The 25997-nt window shown below is 44.4% G+C and overlaps 1 protein-coding gene across 2 annotated transcripts in view; it reads left to right on the top strand.

The window, feature by feature from the left end:
• Positions 1 to 25997, top strand: part of LOC126297616 (unconventional myosin-Va) — a 352002-nt gene that overhangs the window by 110445 nt on the left and 215560 nt on the right. Inside the window, exons 1-2 of one of the 2 annotated variants that reach the window (XM_049988629.1) lie at positions 17609 to 17705; positions 19543 to 19763. The exons of the other annotated variant lie outside the window; for it this stretch is intronic. Of the exons in view, the coding sequence (XP_049844586.1) occupies positions 19611 to 19763 (153 nt within the window). The 5' untranslated portion in view covers positions 17609 to 17705; positions 19543 to 19610. Of the gene's footprint in view, positions 1 to 17608; positions 17706 to 19542; positions 19764 to 25997 lie in introns of those variants that run through there. 2 annotated transcript variants of the gene reach the window in all.

Raw genomic sequence — 25997 nt, 5'->3', positions numbered from 1 at the left:
TCTCTCTCTCTCCCAATCTCTCTCTCTCCCAATCTCTCTCTCTCCCAATCTCTCTCTCTCCCAATCTCTCTCTCTCCCAATCTCTCTCTCTCCCAATCTCTCTCTCTCCCAATCTCTCTCTCTCCCAATCTCTCTCTCTCCCAATCTCTCTCTCTCCCAATCTCTCTCTCTCCCAATCTCTCTCTCTCCCAATCTCTCTCTCTCCCAATCTCTCTCTCTCCCAATCTCTCTCTCTCCCAATCTCTCTCTCTCCCAATCTCTCTCTCTCCCAATTTCTCTCTCTCTCTCTCCCAATCTCTCTCTCTCTCTCTCCCAATCTCTCTCTCTCTCTCTCCCAATCTCTCTCTCTCTCTCCCAATCTCTCTCTCTCTCTCTCTCTCCCAATCTCTCTCTCTCTCTCTCTCCCAATCTCTCTCTCTCTCTCTCTCCCAATCTCTCTCTCTCTCTCTCTCCCAATCTCTCTCTCTCTCTCTCTCCCAATCTCTCTCTCTCTCTCTCCCAATCTCTCTCTCTCTCTCTCCCAATCTCTCTCTCTCTCTCTCTCCCAATCTCTCTCTCTCTCTCTCTCCCAATCTCTCTCTCTCTCTCTCTCCCAATCTCTCTCTCTCTCTCTCTCTCTCCCAATCTCTCTCTCTCTCTCTCTCTCTCTCCAATCTCTCTCTCTCTCTCTCTCTCTCCCAATCTCTCTCTCTCTCTCTCTCTCTCCCAATCTCTCTCTCTCTCTCTCCCAATCTCTCTCTCTCTCCCAATCTCTCTCTCTCTCGAGGCACCCTCTGCAGTTTCATTAGCGCACATGACGGTTTTCTACCCCTCTGTGATCACGTCACATGAGGGCGCGAAGGAAGAGGGCTGAAAAGGTATAAACACCCTTGCGGCTTTGGATCACATTCCGATTTCGTCGAATGGTTTTGAACGGTCCCTACTGGTTTCATCCTGCATATCAGAGCAAAAATTGTGGTCGCACTACACTTCAAAGCACTGGTCGACAAAAACGCTTTTGCTAAAGAGCCAATACCGACACAGCATATGTACCGATCCTACTATTAATTGGTACGGTACATAAATAAGAATGTCATCAGCCCCAATAGATAAGGGCCCGATAACTTGGTCAGGCCTCGAAGAACAGACCGTTAAAGCCGGTACGATTCGAAACACATCTAATTCAAAGCTGCATCCAGCCATCATAATTTAGGTTTTCTGTGATTTCCCTAAATCGCTTCAGGAAATAGCGGTATGGTTACTTTGAAAGAACACGGCCGATTTCCTTCGCCAGTCTTCGTGAATCCGAGCTGGTGCTCCTTCTTAATGACCACGTTGTCTACGGGAAGTTTCAGACTAATCTCCTCTTCCTCCTCCAAAGAAGACTTCGTGTCGTTTGTTACCTGTTTTAAATTGCTGCACCGTCAGCGACCCCAAAGTTATGACACTTCAATCGCCTAATAATTGCTTTGAGTGAGGGAAGAATGTACTTACACACTGAAACGCCAAAGAAACTGGCAGAATAAGGCACTGCCGTCGGCAACGCCTATATAAGACAAGTTTCCTGCGCAGTTTCACTTCAGTTACTGCTGCTACAATGGCAGGCAATCAGGATTTAAGTGAGTCAGGACGTGGTGTCATAGTCGGCGCATGAGCTATGGAACACAGCATCTCCTAGGTAGCGATGAAGTGGGGATTTCCACGTACAACTATTTCACGAGTGTACCGTGAATATTAGGAATCCGGAAAAACATAATATCTCAGACATCGCTGTGGCCCGGAAAAGATCCTGCAAGAACGGAACCAATGACGACTGAAAAGACTCGTTCAACGTGACGGAAGTGCAACTCTTCCGCCGATTGTTACAGATTTCAATGCTGGGCCATCAAAAAGTGTCAGTGTGCGAACCATTCAACGAAACATCAGTGATACAGGCTTTTTGAGGCGAAGGCCGACTCGTGTAACCTTGATGACTGCACGACACAAAGCTTTACGCCTCCCCTAAGACCCTTTACGCCTCCCCTAAGACCCTTTACGCCTCCCCTAAGACCCTTTACGCCTCCCTTGAGACCGTCAACAGCGACATTGGAATATTGATGAGTGGAGACATGTTGTCTGGTCGGACGAGTCTCGTTTCAAATTGTACCTAGCGGATGGACGTGCGGGAATGTAGACAACCTCATGAATCCATGGACTCTGTATGTCAGCACGGGACTTTTCAAGCTGGTGGAGCCTCTGTAATGGTGTGGGGCGTGTGGAGTTGGAGTGACATGGGACCCCTGATACGTCTAGATAAGACTCCGACAGGTGACAAGTACGTAAGCATCCCGTCTGGCTACCTGCATCCATTCATGTCCATTGTGCGTTCTGACAGACTTGGTCAATTCCAGCAGAACAATGCGACACCCCACACGTCCAGAAGTGCTACAGAGTGGCAACAGGAACACACTTCAGAGTTCAAACACTACCGCTGGCCACCAAATTCTCCAGACATGAACATTATTGGGCATATCAACGGATGCCTTGCAATGCGCTGTTCAGGAGAGAACTCCTCCACCCTTACCGATTTATTGACAACCCTACAGCATTCATGGTGTTAGTTCCGTCCAGCATTACTTCAGACATTGAGTCCATGCCACGTCATGTTGCGGCACTTCTGCGTGCTCCCGGGGGGCCTGCACGATATTAGGCTGGTGTACCAGTTTCTTTGGTCTTCAGTGTATTTAAATGCATTATGCAATATGAGACAGGATCACAAATGTTTACTAACTGTTCTGAATGTCATTTTTCTTCTACTCATTACGTTGTAAGTATTACAACAGCCAGCGTTTCAAGATGGCTAACTCTATAATTATAATGTGTGTCCTCGAATCCATGTTGCTTTCAGTTGAAATGTAGATCACCCAGCTTCACCTAGGAGGTGGCCGCCCTACTTTCCGCTTGCCTACTATAATTCCTCCAGTACGTTTTTGATTAAACAAAGGAGTCAGGTATAGCCAACAGTTGAAAAAGTCAGTGTTTATTCTTCACTGAGTTATAAGTTAATCTTTTTCAGGAACTATTAAACATTATTAACTGTTAAAAGAGGAAATGTATATTCGGTATTGATAAAAAAAAATTGCTTACCGTTGCCTCTATCTGGCTCCTTCGTCGAACAAAATTGTCTAGTTGCTGACTGTGGTCGGCCATGTTTATGAAATTAACATTTTACAACATAGGGAAAAGGAGATTTAAGTTGGCGTGTGGCAGTTTCACAACTGTTGGATTTCGAGGAATGTAGTCAGAGGAGGAATGGAGTGCTGCGGCGCGCAGTTTTGACAACTACATTTTTAGTCTTTGGTAAATTCTAAACTCTTTTTTTCCGGAAGTGAATGAGATATATCATTGATATCCCTCTAAGTATTTTTGTTTGTTACTGAGCAGGAAAACATGTTGAACAAGATGTTGACGTTGTCAGCTGCCAAATTCATATTACGGTGAAATAAGGTTGAGAACCGCGGGCTACAGTTCCACGACCAATCTATATGGTTAAAGTAATGTTCAGTGGGGCTGTGGCCCCAGAATGTCCTTAGAGTCGGGTTGATTCGTCCGAGGGGTTGTCAGCAGTGAAGAGCCTAGTCAAGAACGTCGTCCAGGTCCTCATCGCACAATGAACTGTCGTTTTCGACCGAGAAATGTGTGGAAGTCAACGCCCCAAGGGAGGGGGTGGGTTCAGTGACGTCCTTTATGCCTTCTCCTGAGCGCTTTTCGTGTCTACTCTGAGCGGCGGTGTTTCTGAAACGTTTCCTTCGGCCACCCGCAAGAAGACCGGGTGATATACCGTTGGATGTCGCGGTTCTGATCTCCATAGCAGAGGCGTCAAAAGAAGGGGCTAAATGTGCGAAAGGGGATTATTTGACTTCTCATAATGTAATATCACTGACCCACCGTACACTTTACACGAAGCCCGCCCGGTTAGCCGTTCGGTCTAACGCGCTGTTTTTCCGGCCGGAAGGCGTGACGGTCCCGGGCATTAATCAGCCCGGCGGATTAGTGCCGAGGTCCGGTGTGCCGGCCAGTCTGTGGTTGGGGGTTACATTCGTCTGGTGTGAGAGATCGGTGGAAGGGGGGGTGGTGGTGGTGGTGGTGGTGGTGGTGGTGGTGGTGGTGGTGGTGGTGGTGGTGGTGGTGGTGGTGGTCCACTGGGGGCCGAACCGCACGATAACCCTTGGTTCGGTGTGGGGCGGCGGAGGGGCTGAGTGGACTGCTGTAGTCTGTTACTGGGTTGTCAGCCACGGAGGGCTGTGGCGGGGACGAAACATCTCCGTCGTTTCTAGGTCCCCAATTCAGTACAGTACACCTTACATGAACTTACGAGTTGTGGCCTTTTCTTCGCGTGCTGTTTGAATCGTCAAAGAAACCAATGGGTGAAGTCGCAGGGCATCACACTTCTGCATAATTACAGAGTAAGGTTGGAGGCACCTTTAAACCAAATTTTAAACTTACGCGTCGCAATAGGAAACAATTAAGGAGCTTCGAAAAAGTTACACGTATATTTTATTTGCGCAGTATATACACTGGAGCGACAAACAAACTGGCATAGGCGTGCGTATTCAAATACAGAGATATCTAAACAATCAGAGATATGTAAGACAAGTTAATGGCGCAGTTGTTAGAATGGGTAATGCTGCTACAATGGCAGGTTATCGAGACTTAAGTGAGTCTGAAGGTGGTGTTGTAGTCTGCGCACGAGCGATGGGACACAGAATCTCCGAGGTAGCGATGAAGTGGGGATTTTCCCGTATGACCATACGACGAGTGTACCGTGACTATCAGGAATATGGCAGAACATCAAATCTCCGACATCGTCGCGGCCGAAAAAAGATCATAAAAGAGCGGGACCAAAGACGACTGAAGAGAATCGTTCAACGTGACAGAAGTGCAACCCTTCCGGTAATTGCTACAGATTTCAGTGCTGGGCCATCAACCAGTGTCAGCGTGGGAACGATTCAACGAGACATCTTCGATATGAGCTTTCGGAGTCGAAGGCCCACTCGTGTACCCTTAATGACTGCACGACACAAAGCTTGACGCCTCGCCTGGGCCCGTCAGCACTGACATTGCTTTGTTGATGACTGGAAACATGTTGTATGGTCGGAGGGGTCTGGTTTCAAATTGTACCTAGCTCATGGACACGTATGGGTACTAAGACAACCTCTAGAATCCATGGACCCTGCATGTCAGAAGGGGACTGATTAAGCTGGCGGAGTCTCTGTAACGTTAGGTGTGTGCAGTTGGAGTGATAAGGGACCCGTGATACTTCTAGATACGATTTTGACAGGTGACACTTATGTAAGCATCCTGTCTGACTACCTGCATCCATTATGTCCATTGTGCACTTCGACGGACTTGGGCAATTCCAGCAGGACAATGTGACTTCCTACACCTCCAGAATGGTACAGAGTGGCTCCAGGAACACTCTTCTGAGTTCAAACACTTCTGCTGTCCTCCAAACTTCCAAGACATGAACATCACTGAGCATATGTGGGATGCCTTGCAACGTGCTGTTCAGAAGACATCTCCAACCTCTCTTACTCTTACGGATTTATGGACAGCCCTGCAGGATTCATAGTGGAAATTCCCTCCAGCACTATTTCAGACATTAGTCTAGTCTATGCCTCGTCATGTTGCGGCACTTCTGCATGCTCGCGGGTGCCCTACACGATGTTAGGCAGGTGTATCGGTTTCTTTTCAATGAAACTACTGAAGGGATTCTGCTCCGGCTTTGATTGATAGAGAGATTAACGAGGAAGGTTCATGTATGTAATTCAGAGATATTTCGTGGAAATTGGCTAAACTATGATTTAAATTACGCCGCCACTGTGAAAACGATAGCATTGCAATCTATCGGTACGACTGCTGACAGCAGCGAAGCTTGATCAGAATCAGTTGGGCCTGGTGGTCTACCGCGTGCCAGACAACCGAAAGTTCGCGGGATCGAATCGTGGTCGGACCAGGGACTTATATCTCTGTTTTTCAACCTAGCAAACACCTCTTAATATAGGTGGAGATTCGCCAGAACGAAACATGTTTTGGATTCCACGTTCATCTGTAGGTCGCCAAAGTGACGTCCAGTCATTGAGCCACACGATATTATTATTATTATTGTTGTTGTTGTTGTTTCTCTTCTCAGACGTTATGTCTGGTCAAAAACGGAAAGTAACGCGGACCTTGATCAAGCGTGACTTCCTTTTAACTGTGCGGTATATGTTACATTGCATTTAGGAACTTTCGGGTAATTGAACATGTATCAATAATTACAGATTTCTGTAGTTGTATATATACGTTTGGATGTAGCTGTATTGCGTTGATGTACTGGTGGTGGTATGACTCCTGTAGTTGATAGTATAATTGGTACGATGTCAACTTTATCCTGATGCCACATGTCTTTGACTTCCTCAGCCAGTTGGATGTATTTTTCAATTTTTTTTCTCCTGTTTTCTTCTGTATATTTGCTGTATTAGGTATGGATATTTCGATTGGTTTTTTAATTTCTTCTTTTTATTGGTGAGTATGATGTCAGGTTTGTTATGTGGTGTTGTTTTATCTGTTATAATGGTTCTGTTCCAGTATAATTTGTATTCATAATTCTCCAAAACATTTTGTGGTGCATACTTGTATGTGGGAACGTGTTGTTGTATTAGTTTATGTTGTATGGTAAGTTGTTGATGTATTATTTTTGCTACATTGTCATGTCTTCTGGGGTATTCTGTATTTGCTAGTATTGTACATCCGCTTGTGATCTACTGTTTCTATTTGTTGTTTGCAAAGTCGTCATTTATCTGTTGTAGTATTGAGATCTTTAATAAGCTGCTTGCTGTAATATCTGGTGTTTATTGTTTGATCCTGTATTGCAATCATGAATCCTTCCGTCTCACTGTATATATTGCCTTTTCTTAGCCATGTGTTGGATGCGTCTTGATCGATTTGTGGCTGTGTTAGATGATACGGGTGCTTGCCATGTAGTGTTTTCTTTTTCCAATTTACTGTCTTCGTATCTGTTGATGTTATGTGATATTATTATTATTATTATTAGCAAAATTTATACAAATATACACACATTATCGTTCTATACATGTTATAAATGAAAGTTCCCCGGCACGTTTTTCTGTCTACGTCATTTCCCTATTCATAAGTCGACAATATAAATTCTCCAGGATGTACTGTGCTCGATTAATAGCGATTTCAATAATATCACAATGTCCTCTTGGCGTACTTCAAACATTATTTATCGGTTGCAAAGTAATATGGGGGAAAGTAGCGCGTTAATTGTGATCTGAAAAGTTAAACATTATCAGTACTTACTCGTAATTGACATTTGCGGCGCCATTTTTGTAAATGCCACGTAATTTCTCTTGTATTTAGTATTTTCTGAGCTGTGTTACTAAACCAAAAAAGGTAAGCGCCGAGAGTTGTGAATATTACCGAACCATCAATTTAATAAGCCACGGTTGCAAAATTCGCAACGGATTGTTGAAAGAGGAATGGGAAAACTGGTAGAAGCTGACCTCGCGTAAGATTAGTTTGGATTTCAGAGAAATGTTGGAAAATGCCAGATAGTGCTAAAACTATAACTTACCTTATAACATAGGTTAAAAAAGGAAAATACGCGTTTACATTATTTGCAGATTCATATAAAGCCTTTATCACTGTTGACTAATATTCTCTGTGACATTCTGTAGGAAACAGATAAAATACTGGGAGCGGAAGTTTATATACAGCCTGTACGGAAACAAACATAGCAGTTACAAAAATCGAAGGACGTGAAAGGTAAAGAGTAGCAGCGGACGGAATGAGACTAGGCTGTAGTTTATCCCTGATGTTGTTCAATCTGTACATTCAGTAAAGGAAACCGAATCAAAACTCGGAGAAGGAATTAAAAGTTTCGATAGAATATATATAAAAGCTTAGAGATTTGGCCAAGACGTTGCAGTTCTGTCAGAGACGGCAAAGGATTTCGAAAATCAGTGAAAGGGATCAACAGTGTCTTAAAAGGCTATATGATGGCAGTCAACAAAAGTAAGACAAACTAATGGGATGCAGTCGAATTAAATCAGATGATGCAGAGGAAATTAATTAGAGAATGAGACACTAACAGTAGAAGTGAGTTCTGCTATTTAAGCATCAAAATAGCGGATGATGCCCGAAGTAGAAAAGATATGAAATGCATACTGTCAGTAGTAGGAAAAGCACTTCTAAAAAAGAGGAGTTAATTATCATCTAATATCAATGTAAGTAGTAGAAAGTCTTTCCAGGTGTTTGCCTGGACTGTAGCAATGTAGTAGTTTAGACAAGAAGAGTGTCAAAACTTTTGAAATGTCTTTGCTTCGGATGAATGCAGATGATTAGTTGGGTAGATCGCATAAGTAATGATGTGTTACTGAATCGAATTGGGGGCGGGGGGGGGGGGGGGGAAGAAATGTATGGCACAACTTAACTAAAAGAAGGGATCAGTTTATAGGACACATCCTAAGGCATCAAGGAATTATATAAAAAAAATGGTTCAAATGGCTCTGAGCACTATGGGACTTAACATCTGTGGTCATCAGTGCCCTAGAACTTAGAACTACTTAAACCTAACTAACCTAAGGACATCACACACATCCATGCCAGAGGCAGGATTCGAACCTGCGACCGTAGCAGTCGCGCGGCTCCGGACTGAGCGCCTAGAACCGCTAGACCACCGCGGCCGGCAAGGAATTGTCAGTTTGGTACTGGAGGGAAGTGTAGAGAGAGACGAAGAAATGAACGCAGTAAGAAGGTTCGACCGCATGTGTGTTGCAACAGTTACTCGGAGACGAAGAGATTCGCACAGGATAAAAGATCGTAGGGAGCTGCATCAAAACATTCTCTGGACAGGAGGAGGCGGAGACCAGCTATTCGAAGCTCGTTGCTGATTGTAATAAGAGTAATAATTCTAAAACATTATGACCACTCTCTGTACATACATATCGTACTATAACAGTGTCACGGAAAACTTGTCTACCCATACGGGTAACAACACAAGATAACATCTGTGCCCACAGTATACCTGCCTAATAAATTCAGACCAACTCTGTCCACTCTAGCGTGAGCATTAATGTGAAGAATAATTCTTAAGTGATGCCTCCTTTTTGTCAGAAATGTAACATACACTCCTAAGATACGTAAGAAATGGTTTTACATCTGAGTACAAAATCCATAAAAATGACACAAATTTACACTGATTATTTTTTATAGGAGACAATTCGGCGCCTAACGCAACAGTCACTCAGCAGAGGACAGCATCTAGCTACCGAAACACGCTGCGTCAAAATGTTGTTGTAAATACGTATCTGGAGGAAAAATGGAAAATTTGAAGTAGTTTCCATTTCTCGAACCGAGGCAGTAGAAACTTTATTGCGATATGAAAAGTAAAAATATATAAAATTTGGAACAAAACTAAACTAAAATTTATTACTCATTGAAAACAGCAAAATACAATACTCGGTAGAAGGCTAAGCTAAAGTTACAAGTAGTCCACACACATTTTATTCCTAGGAAAGTAAGACATTCCAGCAAATCCCTTGGTGCTAAAAATACAGCAGGTGCAGGAATTATGCAGAACTATTCCTGCCATGCGGCCCACGGCTTTCGTCCCTTTCCTCTCCTCCCTGCCTTCTGTCAGCATTTGGTCCCTGCGGTCTGTTCGCTTGTGGTCCTGCGCGATGATCTCTACTGGACCCAGGAGCATGTTCGTCGCTATCAAATTTTGCTATGGGCCAAAAAATTACCATAGCTGGGACGGGGTTCCTAATAAAAACCCTCCTGGAGACGGGCGGTACGTCCGGGCGGGGTCCAAGTCCGGGTCGACGCTCTACCACATTCGGTGGAACCCGCATGTGGGCCTCCGCATAAGACATCGCCATCGATTGGCTATGTGGCAGTCGAGGCACCGTTGATTGAGGCAATTGGCTCCCTGGACGCATAAGCGCCCTCGTACTGCGCACTGGTGAGGGGCTGCGTACGCATCCCGGCCGACAGGGACGTACAGTCGCCGTAGATCCACTGGGGCCCGCCATGCAGGGGCAGGTTCGAGGAAGTCCTGGACCGTTACATCTTGCACGGGGACTCGGGCGAGGCGACCCTCTGTCACCACCCCCACGGCTGGGCACTGGGTACTTAGGATTATCTCCACGTTCCATTTCGGACCAACCTGCGCATCCCAAACGAAAGAAAATTTATTATTACACAATTTCTCCATGAAGTGTTGCTTGCCTCCCCCCCCCCACCACACACACACACACACACACACACACACACACACACACAAAATCTCCAAAACATTATGATCATTGCTGCCTGGTGGCGTTGTGGGCATGTGACATTGTAAGGAAAATACAGGGGATGAAAAAGACACATTGCCATGCACAGTACGGTGTAAGAACGCTGTTGTCATTCAAAACATCTTCCATTCTTCTTGGAATGGTTATACAGGCCCTGTACGATTTTCAAGGGAATCCTGTACCATTCTTCCTGAAAACTAGTGGTAAGGTCAGGTAATGATGATGGAAATGGATAGCTACCTAGCACCATTCTCTCCAAAGTAGGCCACAAAGGCACAATAATATTGAGATCTGGTGACAGTGGTGGTAGGGGAAATACGATAATTCATCCTCGTGCCATTGGGAGCAAACATTGTACCATGGAGTGGACCTGTCACATTATCCTTGGCGACTGTGCGGATCAACCAGGGGGCCCATGGAATACCATGATAGGATTGCCCACATAATCATCGAATTCCCACCATGTTTTACTTCTGGTACGTTAACTCGGCCAGAAGTTGGAAACACTGTGAGAAAAGCCTCATCCAACCAAATGGCTTTATTCCATTGCTCTGTAGTTCAGCTTTCATGGTGTCGGCATGAACTTTTCCAGTTACAGCCATATGCATCACTGATGAATGGTTTTGGAATTCCAACTCGGTTTGCAGCTCCCTTCTTCTGGAGCTGCCTTCGTTTTCTTTTAGTGCTGACCGGGTTCAAGAGTGTGAGATGCTGTTCTACAATGACTTGTTGCTGTAGTCCCCTGACTTTTCATCACAATCATCTTCAGCGATGTCCGTCACACCTCTCCACACAAATTTCGTCCGCTTTGTGACTTAGAGGTCGATGTTTCTCCGTTTTCCCTGTATGAGATATAAATCCTCGATACGGTGCCTCTCGAAACACCCACCACCGTGGCTACCTTGGTTACAGAAGCACCCACCATACGACCGCCAATGATTTGCCCACATTCGAATTCGCTTAACTCCAACATAATGCACTCAAAAGTACACAGAACATTGTTCTGACCACGACAGGCTCTTGGCACATGTGCCGTTCGTGATCAAATACATTTGCGCTAATGTTAAAACATGCATTTCTCTCTGTTTCCATATTTTTCTCCGGCTCCTGTATGTAATTGGAGCAAAGACGAATGGGGTATCGTTGTAGCGGCGATACGCGCCGCAAATAGTGATATCCAATGACATAAGGGACTATATCAAATTGTGGATTGTTACGCTCCGCCGCCTGGGAACGAGCATCTCGGGAAAGGCGAAACTGGTGAGCTGCTGACCTGCTACTGTCGTTAGCATTTGCGGAAAGTAGCCGAAGGACGGAGGAATCACGGCTAGGCGACAAGGTGTTGGACGTCCACGCCTCATAAAAGAACATTGGAGTCAGAGGCTTACACGCTATGTAAAGCAGGATAGACGGCCAACTGTGGCAAATCTGACGACAGCGTGCAGGCACAAGTGTTCCGGAGCACATTGTTGAACGTTAGGTTTCAAAGCAGACGTGTTCCCATGTTGACGCAATAGCATGTTATCCCGCTGGGAAATGCCAGCGCCATCAGGGAAAGACATCAGGAAATAATGGATGCAGGTGGTCAGCAGTACTGCTCACGCAGCCCAAAGCTGTCACGGTTCCTTGGATTCCAACCACAGGATCCATGGAAACCCACGTTAGTTTGACTGTGGAAGTAGTACCGTGGCTCAATGGAAACGTATCGCCCGATTGGATGAATCGCTTTTTGGTTTCACCAGATCGAAGGTCGTGTCCGGATACACAATCACCCAGGAGAACAGCTGCTCGAAACATCCACCACACCACAAAGTAACGTGGGCTTCCGTAGTTCTTGTGGTTGGAATCCAAGGCATCGTGACAGTTGTGGACTGCGTGAGGAGAATTGCGGAACACCTGCGTCCATTGTTGCGGAACACCTGCGTCCATTGTTGCGGATGGCACTGGCATTTCCCAGCTTGATAGTGAACTCAGTTTGAAGGGCTAGCCACGAAATTCGCCTGATCTGAACCCGTGGGACACATCGAAGTCTCTTTATCACATGCCATCTCCGCGCCCATGAATCACCCGCAGGTAATCTGCGGGAGTCGCAAAATGAAATTAACAAAAAAAAAAGTCGGTAGAGCAGTTAACCGCGAAAGGCAAAGGTCCCGAGTTCGCGTCTCTGTCCTGCACACAGTGTTGAAACTTTCTGACAGATTAACACATGTCTTGAAGATCTGTCAAAGAATATAGACTCTAGAATGTACAGTGTCCATGTCTTCCAAAGTCTACATTCTTTGACAGCTACATCTTAAAGACATATTTTAGTCTTGTTTACCTCTTTTGGACTGCCTTAACAGATATGACATAATAATGGTCTAACAGCTTTTAGCATTGTACCTGATAATGGCATAAAAGCCGAAATCTAGATAGTACACAAGATAACTCTAGTAGTACAAAAATGGCGGTTTACTCTATTGAACAATATTGCGTGACTGTAGCTCAACATCATCCAAAATGTTTTACTTATACAGCAGTTAAACGGAAAATTCTATTAATGTAGAACCTAGAAAGGTGTTAGTCGCAAAAGGTGTGCCGACGAAGAAAAATCCACGGTAGTCAGCTGAGGATGGAGTCAGTTCACCGAAACGCAATGTAAATAATATGTTACTGATTACAAAGTGTTCGTAGATTAAACACAGAATCTTCACTAATATTGTGTGAAAAATCTGAAACTGTACGTTTCCACTAAGAATGAAAGCCACTGAACGATCGAAAACCTAGGTTATAGTCCACTAGGTGTGTCACCGCGTAACACGGTTAGAGCAGCTGCTGCAATACTGACTAGTATTGGAAAAATTTCTGATCTGGCATGGAAATGACGATGGTATCATACTGTCTATGTTGGTACTTAGTGCGCAATAAAGGGAAGCAAGCGTGCACTTGATATGCGCAATAGTTTTGTTTATAAGGCTTCTTACAGTTGTCAGTAGTCCGTTGAAATAGATAAACTGGGTTCCCCGATATCAAAAAAGATTATTTTTGTACTGTTCATAGCAAATGACTTCACCCTAGTTTGTGATTATATTGAAGGGCACAGCTTCATTTTCCACAGTTGTAGTACGTTTGAATGGGCCTACTCTTTCGTTCATCTCGTGAAGATGGGTATTATGAAAGGCGGCCTAAACTTGCGACTATGCAGCAAACACGAGATTTTGTCCAAAGTTTCATTGGACGATAGGTGATTAAAGCTTTATGAAATGGCTGGCGCTATAGCCACATCAAAAAGAGTACTTAAGAGTAAGAAGTATTTGGACTGTCCACACATCCGGCAGATTTTGTGCGCTGATTGCTGTTGTGTGTCAGGTGAGTCATCTTGCATCACAATTCACCTGCTTAGGTGTTTTTCAATGGTAACACGAAGGGTTTCGAATTAAATATTGTCGGCACACTAACCATATTCTTCAGAGTGGGCACCCTCTAATTTTCACCTATTTACATTATTATAGATATTTAACACTAGTCGGCCGCTGTGGCAGAGCGGTTCTAGGCGCTTCAGTGCGGAACCGCGCTGCCGCTACGGTAGCAGGTTCGAATCTTGCCTCGGGCATGGATGCGTGTGATGTCCTTAGGTTAGTTTGGCTTACGTAGTTCTAAGTCTAGGGGACTGATGACCTCAGATGTTGTCCCATAGTGCTTGGAGCCTTTTGAATTTAACAAAAAAATGGTTCAAGTGGCTGTGAGCACTATGGGACTTGACTTCTGAGGTCATCAGTCCCCTAGACTTGCAGCGTCGCGCGACGTGTCAGTCGTGGTCGCGACCGGAATCCACGTAGGCTTAGCAGCGTGCATCCCGCATAACTAATCAAGTTTATTGGCGGTCTCTAATTAATTCCCTGCTCTGTAACACTATAAAATCAGTCTAAATCCGGTTCACCGGTCCCGCTTCAACCCGCAAGACTCGGTTTTACTTCTCACTACCTTAATGTCAATAATCAAAGCTTTGTAGCAATAAAACTATTTCCAGAAAGACTGCGAGGTCCGATCATCATACTGGCCTTTAGTGCTCTCGCCAAATATCTCCACAGCAACAGAACATGAATACAGTTCAAAATACACTCCTGGAAATTGAAATAAGAACACCGTGAATTCATTGTTCCAGGAAGGGGAAACTTAATTGACACATTCCTGGGGTCAGATACATCACATGATCACACTGACAGAACCACAGGCACATAGACACAGGCAACAGAGCATGCACAATGTCGGCACTAGTACAGTGTAAATCCACCTTTCGCAGCAATGCAGGCTGCTATTCTCCCATGGAGACGATCGTAGAGATGCTGGATGTAGTCCTGTGGAACGGTTTGCCATGCCATTTCCACCTGGCGCCTCAGTTGGACCAGCGTTCGTGCTGGACGTGCAGACCGCGTGAGACGACGCTTCATCCAGTCCCAAACATGCTCAATGGGGGACAGATCCGGAGATCTTGCTGGCCAGGGTAGTTGACTTACACCTTCTAGAGCACGTTGGGTGGCACAGGATACATGCGGACGTGCATTGTCCTGTTGGAACAGCAAGTTCCCTTGCCGGTCTAGGAATGGTAGAACGATGGGTTCGATGACGGTTTGGATGTACCGTGCACTATTCAGTGTCCCCTCGACGATCACCAGAGGTGTACGGCCAGTGTAAGAGATGGCTCCCCACACCATGATGCCGGGTGTTGGCCCTGTGTGCCTCGGTCGTATGCAGTCCTGATTGTGGCGCTCACCTGCACGGCACCAAACACGCATACGACCATCATTGGCACCAAGGCACAAGCGACTCTCATCGCTGAAGACGACACGTCTCCATTCGTCCCTCCATTCACGCCTGTCGCGACACCACTGGGGCCGGCTGCACGATGTTGGGGCGTGAGCGGAAGACGGCCCAACGGTGTGCGGGACCGTAGCCCAGCTTCATGGAGACGGTTGCGAATGGTCCTCGCCGATACCCCAGGAGCAACAGTGTCCCTAATTTGCTGGGAAGTGGCGGTGCGGTCCCCTACGGCACTGCATAGGATCCTACGGTCTTGGCGTGCATCCGTGCGTCGCTGCGGTCCGGTCCCAGGTCGACGGGCACGTGCACCTTCCGCCGACCACTGGCGACAACATCGATGTACTGTGGAGACCTCACGCCCCACGTGTTGAGCAATTCGGCAGTACGTCCACCCGGCCTGCAGCATGCCCACTATACGCCCTCGCTCAAAGTCCGTCAACTGCACATACGGTTCACGTCCACGCTGTCGCGGCATGCTACCAGTGTTAAAGACTGCGATGGAGCTCCGTATGCCACGGCAAACTGGCTGACACTGACGGCGGCGGTGCACAAATGCTGCGCAGCTAGCGCCATTCGACGGCCAACACCGCGGTTCCTGGTGTGTCCGCTGTGCCGTGCGTGTGATCATTGCTTGTACAGCCCTCTCGCAGTGTCCGGAGCAAGTGTTGTGGGTCTGACACACCGGTGTCAATGTGTTCTTTTTTCCATTTCCAGGAGTGTATGTAGGGAAAGTCACACAAAAGCAGCACTCTCAAATGAATTTTATTGGCACGAATTAATCTTAGCCAAGTGCGCCACTCTGAGGTTTCTCTTTTTACCGAACAAGAGTAGACTGGCTAATGCACAATACGCGCCCAGAAAAACAGCAAAGTGCCCAGGCATAATTCTACGCCCGTTACCGGAAACACACTTCGGATTCTGAAATCTTCTTTCTGCACTGAGTAATTAGACTGATCATGAAGGATCACCTACTCCCGACTTGTATTTTCGTTGCTTATTTCTCACCTCTGCCCAGTAGGGCACACGACTTGTGCGGCCCCGGAGGGCTGCATGTAGACTTGTCGAATTCACGAGCTCCAGACACCTGCACGAAGTTCGTTCAGTTAGGCATCTCAGACAATTCGGCTCAGGAGCACAAAGTTGGCATTTTCAGTGGCAATTTCCAGCTCCCGATTACAGAGCTTCTGTAATGTTCCGCTTCCTGGCTGGACCTTGTAATGGTTCTTTATTTACGTGACCATTACGGCACTCCAACCCCAGTTCTCGATACCAGTAATATCGTACTACTTTTCTACGAAGTAACAGACATATTTTTGTGACAATATTCACATTTGGTTTTATTAATGTATAGGTACTCCGATGTATCGATATATTACAGTGATATGGTTCTTGTGTGGATTCATTTCTGTGAGACTGTCATAATCTTTGACGTAGTTGTAACCGTTTTGGCGCGAATGCGCTCAGAGCAGTCTTTGTTTTACTTCGCAGAAGTTATTTCGCTTTGTAAAAGAACTGTCAAGTCTTGTGTTTGGTTAAAGAGGAAATTAAATATATGAAGATTGATACAAAACTGTTTCCTTGATGATGTGACAATTAAGTAGTAGTGTATGTGAATTTACAAGAAGTTTAATAAAAATGTGGATCCCGAACACAAAGTCAAAAATTATTTCTACCATACCGTTGTTCTGATCTGGGATTGTTTGATCATTAAGAATTTCTTGAAAAACGCATTTGTTAGGTCTTCAAATATTGGTAAAATACATATCTGGACATTCTAGCAGTCAGTGGGATCACCCTAGAATCAACAAGATAAGCCATAACAACTTCGACGAAATCTACGTGGGAATCCATTCAAGATAAGTGCCAAAATTAATGACTTTTTACAGTGACGTCATTATTTCCATTCTGACGATACCGTCCACAGTCAATAAATTTGTTGTTGCTCGATAAAGCGAACATATGCTGCGTGAGCAACGTTATTAATCTGATTTCTAACCTACTTTGCAAGTGGTGGTATTGTTAGAACCTTTAGAACTATTTTTCCCCGTCGTGGGAAAATTGCTCGGCCTCGAATAATCCTCGTATGCGCAGACCACTGCCCATTTGGGAGGATAAGATAAATACCGATCAGTCAGCTACAGACTTGAGAGAGCCTCCTTCCAAGAGAACCCGACTCTGCTGTAGACAATAGCCAAACGAAGAGTGCACAGGCACGGTCACGGAATCAGATGTTAGAGGGCAATGACTTAACAGGGGACTGTATCGATGAATGACTTTTGACCGAACCCTCCTTTCGCTACATGAGCTTGAAATTGTCACGTTTCTCTGGTATCGGTGACAGCAGCGCAGATTGCTGCTGGCGGGTACACAGTGCGTCGGTATTTGTCGGATGCAGGCAGAGCGCGCGCGTGTGTGTGTTTGGCGCAAGGCCGTAGCGCGGCATTAATGACGATCTGCCGAGTGTGGTGGCAGAGCAGCTTAGCCAGAGCTGGTCCGGTCGCGGCCGGCGGTCAGCTGCCAGTAGCGCGCGGACCTCCGTAGCGCCCGCCGCCTTCGCTTCGCCTCGCCTTGCGCGTCATACAGGTACGCTCGCTTCTGGTGCCTTACGAGCGAAACGCACGCGCTTCTGACCCCGTCCGCTTCTCGCTGGTGACGCCTGTGTGTCGGATAATCGTTAGCTGGAGTATTTAAAAACATTCTGAAAACTTTGCTCTCTTCTTGGCCAACAATCGCGTCAGTTAGTATGCCGAGAATTCAGTGCGACACCATTAAAAATTATGTGTTCATAATTTCTAGCTGTTCGCCAAATTTGGATATTTCACTACACTACATGGGGCTTAACGTTAGTAGTTCTGCGTATCTGCCTCATTTTCGACTTTTTTTGGGGGGGAGGGATGGTATGGCAATTCTTTAGAGAACTCATACGTGCTTAATCAGTTACCCGATTTTTTATTTTCATTTGTTCTGAACGATGCTAGTAACAGAAAACAATCTTCCCAGAAACGGTTAAGGCGGTGGCGCTCAAATCCCTAGTAACGACGAAACAGGTCGCGCAGCAAAGTTACGTCTGTATCGCAAGTCTCGTTCAAAATGGGAGCTTGTGTTACACGAGTGTAAAAGTGCTGCTTAATTAAGGCCGTACTGTTACGTAAAGCAGCATTACATCATCTTGCCTACTGGAGACCATACACCCCATTTTCTTTCGTTGAGCGTGCGCTCTTCCACGTTTCTCGCAAACGAATTACACGTTTATCAGATATTATTTAAGGGATAAAGCGAAGTATAGTGCTCATTTAAACAGAAACGAATTTGAATGGATGCCTACGGACTGAAGTCACATGCCTCTTACAGGTTGCGTAGTATCCTCTGATTGGGGTTATGTAATCAAAACATGTAGGCAGCGATGACGCGATACCGCACCCTACTCCTTTGTGTCTTCAATGACATGATATTAAGTACAAACAGCTCTGTTTCCGGAAAGTGCGTCGGGACACTGGAAGAGAAACACGCTGAGAATTCTGGCAGGATGCAATACTGTAACATAAGCTAATTGTTTCAGTGTAGTCAAATGTATTCTACGCAGGAATTCGGAGAACAGTTTCGACAATTTCTTTACTTTGATACCAAGATATGATTTTCCTGTGACTAAATCCACGGAACTCTACTCTTCGGTTATTCGTAATTACTACGCATTACAACATAGGTAACGCACCGAACTCGTCAATGATTGTTCATTTCGTCCACTGGGGCTCGGAAGAAAACGCGAGAGCAAATTTTGGAATGTTGTTAGCAAACGTCTTTTCGCTCGCACCATTTTGGTCACGTTGTGTACATCAATGCAAATTTTCGTTAAATTTTTCCGATGCAACCTGTGAGAAATGTTTCATGTGAGTGTGAGAGTTCGTTACAGTGGAATTTTTAGATGTTTCATTGCCTCACTTTGACATTTCATATAGATTTCCTTAGAGGTAAGCGAAGATGTCTATCGTAGTGGAAGAATTATAAGATGGACAGAAATATGTATTTTACGGTGTAATTCTTAACGGAAGGGTTCCTTGTGTAGTGATTCTCATAATGTATGTTGCTATCGCGTTACGAATCAGACGTTAGGAGTGCCAATACTGTGTTGTGAAGTGTCGCCCATTGCTGAAGCGGTTTTTTTATAAAGCGCTGTAATACATTCTCTTACTTGATTTCGTTCCTCAGTTAACAAGCTGTATTCGTCCTGGGATCCACTCTTGAGTTTAACAACAGTTGGAATATGTCTGTAATTGGCGCTACTGCTATTGCATTAAATGAAACTTCACAGGGGCACCAGACCAGAAATAAGTTGTGAGCACTATAGGCGTCTGACTGACTTCCGTAAAAATAAAGTAATTAAAAACAAAAATCCGAGCTTACGTGTAGTCAAAATTTTCAGCTCTCGGTCAGTGAAGAAAGCGGAGGGTATGGGTATGGATATGGTAGTTGGAAGCCTCCGCGACTGACATGATCCGTGTGCTGCGGAGGGACTATGTGCCGCTAGGCAAGAGACCTCAGCATCAGGATGCTGCCACCAAACAACGCCAGCTGGAAGAGGAACACGCACGACGCTTCCACAACTGGGTTACTGCGCACGAATTCCGTGCGCTGTACACAAAAGTAAGTCTCCGCTACGCCACTGATGCATGTGAGAACAAATAACTGCAGGCTCATCTGTGCCACACACTGCGGACATCGCTAACAATTATTTCCAGGCTGCTTACTAACGTGGGAAACAAATGCAGCATCACTGAAAGCGTTCGGACACTCTGTGCACACAAACCTATCTGACTTGCATGATAGAAGGCACTAGATCCGTTACACGAGGGCTCTAGAGCAGGAGACGACTAACTTCCAATCTTGGAGGGGAAAAAAATTATCAACGCCAAACTTCTAACGCCAGAGTCCTACAGGGTGATATCAAAAGAACTGTTGATCTGTGTGTCGGTTGGGGACGCGACGCTCAAACGCCCGTTTGATGTTCGTCGAGAAGTCAGAGCAAAGTGCAGCATTTTCAGTCATAGCAGCTTCTATCGTTAGTTCTGCGCATTCGTCTGTTACCCCTATACACATCAAATAAATATGTACACTGAAAACCCTCTTACCAGCATGTAGTGAGGGGAACACAGAGATAAAATAGGGACCGACGAGCATGATTCTAGATTAAATATCTGGAAGTAATACATCAGCTAGTCGCTTCTTTTGGAAATTAAAGATATGCGAAGAAGGGTTCTGAGCATTCGCAAATCGTGTTGTCTTACCGCAGCTCGCAGGCTGAATTATCAGACCCGTCCGGATAGTCGTGCATGCAATGCTTCTTTCGGGGCGGGAAGGTGCGCCGGTCCCGGATAAAATCTGCCCGGGAGATTAATGGCGAAAGTCGGCGTCTTGGCCAGCCTGGATGGCATTTTTAGGCAACTTCTCGCATCCCCCTGGCTGGTGTCCACGTCTCACCTCAGTTACATTTTTTTTTACAAACATTTAGAAAAATTTAGCTCACTTCGACATGCGTAATACCACACGCAGACAGTTGGAGTACATATATTCCGTCCCGGAGGATAACGGGATGACGACAGGAAGAGCATCCGGTCACCCTTTAAATTAGAAATTACACACCCGTTAATAACCAAAAGACACTTGAAAAAGTAAGAACGAATTTTGAAAACTTCAGTTTTCTTGTGCGAAATAAATTACTTAATAGAGTCGGCTTCCCGAATTACGTGTTAGCATCTAAATCGAAATTAGGCGTATTTGTATTGATGTAAAAATGAACAGCTCACTGTTCGATTGCGCACATGTTACACACTTATCACTTACGTTATAAACGCGGTTAATAACACAAAACAGCATTCTCCACGGGTAGCTGTTAGTGTACCGTGATACGTAAAAATGTATACGACATAGGCATAAAACTTGAATAAGATGTTCAATGCAACTTGAAAGTAGGTACGCCTGAAATTGAATTTTATTCTATGATTTTTATTTGTTTATCCTGACCAGAATAGGGCCTTAGTTCTTCTCTTACATCGGAACAGTAACAGCACATAAAAAAATATTGCGAAACATTCACAATAACAATGATGATGATGATGATGATGATGATGATGATGATGATGATGATGATGATGATGATGATGATGGGCATGAACAATAACAATAATATTGATTACTTCCGTACATTTGGAACAGTGTTTAGAATCAGTAGAAGCGGAAGCGATAATGGAACAGGGAAAAGATTGAAACGACGGGAACAATGGCTATAAAGAAAGAACAGACTGCAAATGGAGAGCCCTGTAAATCAGAGAAAGGAAAAGTGATGGGAGAGAAAGGGCTGACGAGAGTGAGCTGCGTACTAGTATACAAAAAAGAGAGCTATTGTGGTAAGTGATCCATTAGCTGGTTCTTAGTCTGAATGGCATTTAACCTCTGATATCTTGAGCAAGATCGTTCCAGTGTTGGGGTCATGATAAAGCAAATAATTTTGAATAGTAATACAGAGAGGATCTTACTTTGCTGAGAACGAGTATTTCTGCTGTGCTCTTTAGATTCAGCAATTTAGTCGTTAATATGCGGTATAGAAAAAAGGGAAGTTACGGAAGTTACATAGCACTGGACAATTGTACATTCAAAATATTGTCATAAACAGACAAAAAATATGAGACTGTATTCAGCCAACTGGAGATGAGCGAATATCTGAAAAAGTCTTAGCATCAAGCTAAAAGAAGTGCTTTTTGTATTTCTTATTTATAATATGGACTTCCGTTCATTGTAGCTACGGATTGTACTTGGGCCTAAACGTCGAAATTATTTAGATAAAGCCATTCCACCCTTTCAAGCCTCAAGGGTTTTGGCAATCCATTTTGTAATTCCTTTTCTTAACACTATGTATAGCAAAGATATATTTCGCAGCACCCTTCGGAGTGAGTCTGTATCGTTTGTTGGAGTAAAACGTTCGCTAACATGCAAATCACACAAAAAATGTGAACATCAAGCGTCACACTTCGAATTGTATGCTGCCATTTGCTCGTGGCGGACGCCAGCCCTAGGCAGCAGATACAGGGTGTGTCAGTTATTGAACTATATGAAATAAAATCGTCATAACTTCTGAACGGTTTGCGTTAGGACGTTCAAACTGCTCGGATGACCGCGGGGCATGATGGGAATTACTATGGTTTGCTTTAGCGACGAAGCCCACTTTCATTTGGATGGGTTCGTCAATAAGCAAAATTGGCGCATTTCGCGATCGACAAGTCTCTTCACCCTCAACGGGTGACTGTGTGGTGTGCAATGTCCAGTCACGGAAAAATCGGTGCGATATTCCTTGACAGCAGGGTGACTACCGAACAGTACCTGAAGGTTTTGGAAGATGATTTCGTTCCCATTATCCAAAGTGGCCCTGATTTCGACGAAATGTGGTTTCTCCAAGACGGAGCTCGACTTCATCGAAGCAGGAGAGTGTTTGATGTCCTGGAGGAGCACTTCGGGACTGCATTCTAACTCTGGGGTACCCAGAGGCCAATGGCATGGGGTTCGATTGGCCGCCATATTCTCCGGATCTGAACACATGCGACTCCTTTTTGTGGGGCTGTATTAAAGACAAGATGTACAGCAATAACCCCAAAACCATTGCTGAGCTGAAAACAGCCATTCAGGAGGTCATCGATAGCATCGATATTCCGACACTTAAAAGCGATGCAGAATTTCGCTATTCGTCTGCGCCACATCATCGAAAATGATGGCAGGCATATCGAACATGTCATAACCTAAATGCGAATAACTGTAGTGACGTTTACATGATGAGTAAAGTGTGTGCACGCCATAGTTTAATTTACATTTTTTCATTTAGTTAAGTTATTGTCACCCTGTACCTAGCGTACTTTTTACGGAGAGATGCGTATGGTATTAAGACATGTAGTTTCGTAGATAGTCTAAACATACAAAAGAGAGAACATGCAGTGCACTGTGTAATTTTGTAGCAGTTTTTGCCAACGTGCTTCATGGTGGAGCATGTGAATAAACAAACAAGCCGCTGAATTCATTTTTTTCTGAGCTACGATGTGATTAGATATTTGTGCTGGGAGTATTTGTATATTGAATTTGATAGCTCATTTCGCAGCATCTTGCGAAATTCTAGGTTTGTGAAAGAGAGTGCGAATGGTAGTGAATAATGTCACTTAAAAATCGGCTGTCGCCTCAGTGATCGGAAGTGTTCGTGCCTATACACTGATAAGTAGGTTGAGCCGAAACGAAAAGTTGCTGCGCCTGATCAGGCAATGTAGCGTCTTCCACAAATATCGGATAAGACCATATTTTTCCCGTTCTCTTATATTTCCACATGCGAAGTACGTTAAAGAAATAAAAAAAAACTGCACCATAACTATCGTAGTCCCAATTCATTTAGTGCCAATAACGTGACCCATTTCGATTGAGTTTATTATAGGGTCTTGGTTCACTTAAGTTATCTCGAGGCTAGAATGAGAAACAGGTCATCGAGTATGTGCATTTGTCGCATCGACAAACAATGAAGATAGACAGACAAGGACAAGTTTCAAGGACTTCAAAACATTCCCTTCTAGTTCAGTTTCAGCAATGGCAGTAGTAGCTCTTAATTTATACAGCTATAATAGCGAAAGTACGTTCATAAGGTCATAGGGTAGGGAAGAAGGAAAACTACATCGTATCCTTTGAGGAAGAGAAGCAACAATTCCAGCGCAATCGTTGACGCACGTCATAGCAAGAGAGACGTAGCAGATAAACCATGGGCACGTCTTTGAAATTTATGGCAATCTGAGCTGCTGATAGGTCTCATTGGGAAGTTTCAAAGGGCACTGATATGTAAAGTGTGACGGGTGGATACCATTGTCACATAGATTTTAAACGTTGTGGCTCTGGTCCGTTCTCTGTTAAATATTTCACAACTATACTGATCCTTCTTATTCGTTTATCTGCGCATCCCTCAGATGCTGAAGAAACGAAGTTCTTAAATTATCACCATGTAGGGAAAATTGAGCAGCATAATCGTGCGTAGTATGTACAATTATTGACCTGTAATGTAAAGCGTTTATAGTGCACGTGATGCACGATTAGTGGCACGAAAGAAAGATGGCTGCCCGGATACTAGTTTCCTGGTATGTGCTATTGCGACTCTTTAACAACCAAATTTGTCATTAAGGGAAATGAGTCGACGGATTGTTCGGAGTGTGCGCCTGAGACGCTCCAATATTCAGTAAATGAGTTTATCTCTGTTACGCGATTAGTAATTTCATTGGCAAATGCAGATATGTTACTGGGACTGCAATTTTTTTTGACAAAAGTGTGATTAAGATGCAAGAGCAGGCTTTTGTTCTCTCTGCATGCTACAACAGTTATAGTATTAGAAGGGACTACCTATGAATGCCTCAGATGGCTGGAGTTTTATTGCATTACATCTGCTGCATGTCAACTGTTACAGCAGCCTTCATATACAAGTAGTGCGTAAAGAGCACACGTCTCCCACTTTGAGAGGTGTCGAAATTTTCCTGTGGTCATCGTACTTCGTTGATTCTTTGGCAGGGTCTTACCGAAATATTACTTGAGGATAGTTACAATTTTTTTCTGACATGTCAACACTCAGTTTTTATATTTTAGTGTGCATAACTCGCGTAAAACAACGCAAGGTTCGTAGTGCCAAAGCAAACGAATTTGAACTTTATCACATAATCGCCGTTGTATCGAAGCAACTGTAGGTACCAGTCAGGCATTACTTAAATTTCAGTGTTAGGTATCAAATACTAGGTGTTCTTCAGTGGAAAGCAAAAACTCTGTAATTGACTTTTCAGTGTTAAATATACTTGGGGGCTTGCCCGAATGTAACGTTTTGTCGCTCCAGATACAAAGCTCACCACGCGCAAAGTTTGTACGTCGGAGAGACTGTAAGCTACCAATAGAGTTCTTTTGTTACTTGTTAAATAAGTTTAGTATCTGAATACGTCGTCTTTTGTTTATCCTCCTCTAAAAAAAATTCCAAAATTGTTTCACGTGTCGTGAAACTGTTGATTATACTGCAACCACCGTTTTTTATCCAGTCCAATTTTGTTTCCTCCCTGTGGCAGAGAAGCCTTAATAGAAATGTTGGATTATTAATCTTCGTGAACATTGAATGGACAGAATGACCTGTGGAACTAAGATGCTGGCCGTAGCGCGAAGGATGTGATGTAGGGATACTACTTAACAGTTCGTGCTATTTGATTCCATCAATACATTGGCTTTTTTAGTGTCCGTTAGAGGAGCGCAATGGTTTCTAGACTGAGGAGGTTCAAACATTTGATGCTTCTCATGTAACTGAAATCTAGTTTGATTTTTACTAGTTAGCGTCAACAAAACAGAACCATAGGACTAAATTAATATTTGCCTCTTTCAATCTAGATAGGTTGTAAATTTAAAAAAAAAAGTTCAGATGTGTGTGAAATCTTACGGGGCTTAACTGCTAAGGTCATCAGTCCTTAAGCTTACACACAACTTAACTTAAATTATCCTAAGCACACACACACACACACACACACACACACACACACACACACACACACACACACACACACACACACACACGCCCGAGGGAGGACTCGAACCTCCGCCTGGACCAGCCGTACATTCCATGACTGCAGCGCCTTAGACCAGGTTGTACATTACATAATATTGCTATACCCTAGCACATACTACGCGAATTTTTGTTTCTGCTGATGTATTTGTTATTCTCTTTGATAGAAATAAGATGAAAGATTGTCAGTTTGACATTAGACATTCTAATGATAAACAATTGTAAAAGAACCTGTAATAATATCGTGAACACATGGTGTTGATCACCTATATCAAGCC

This window comes from Schistocerca gregaria, chromosome X, assembly GCF_023897955.1.
Source record: "Schistocerca gregaria isolate iqSchGreg1 chromosome X, iqSchGreg1.2, whole genome shotgun sequence".
Taxonomy (NCBI): domain Eukaryota; kingdom Metazoa; phylum Arthropoda; class Insecta; order Orthoptera; family Acrididae; genus Schistocerca; species Schistocerca gregaria.
This window is presented reverse-complemented; position numbering and strand designations above follow the sequence as displayed.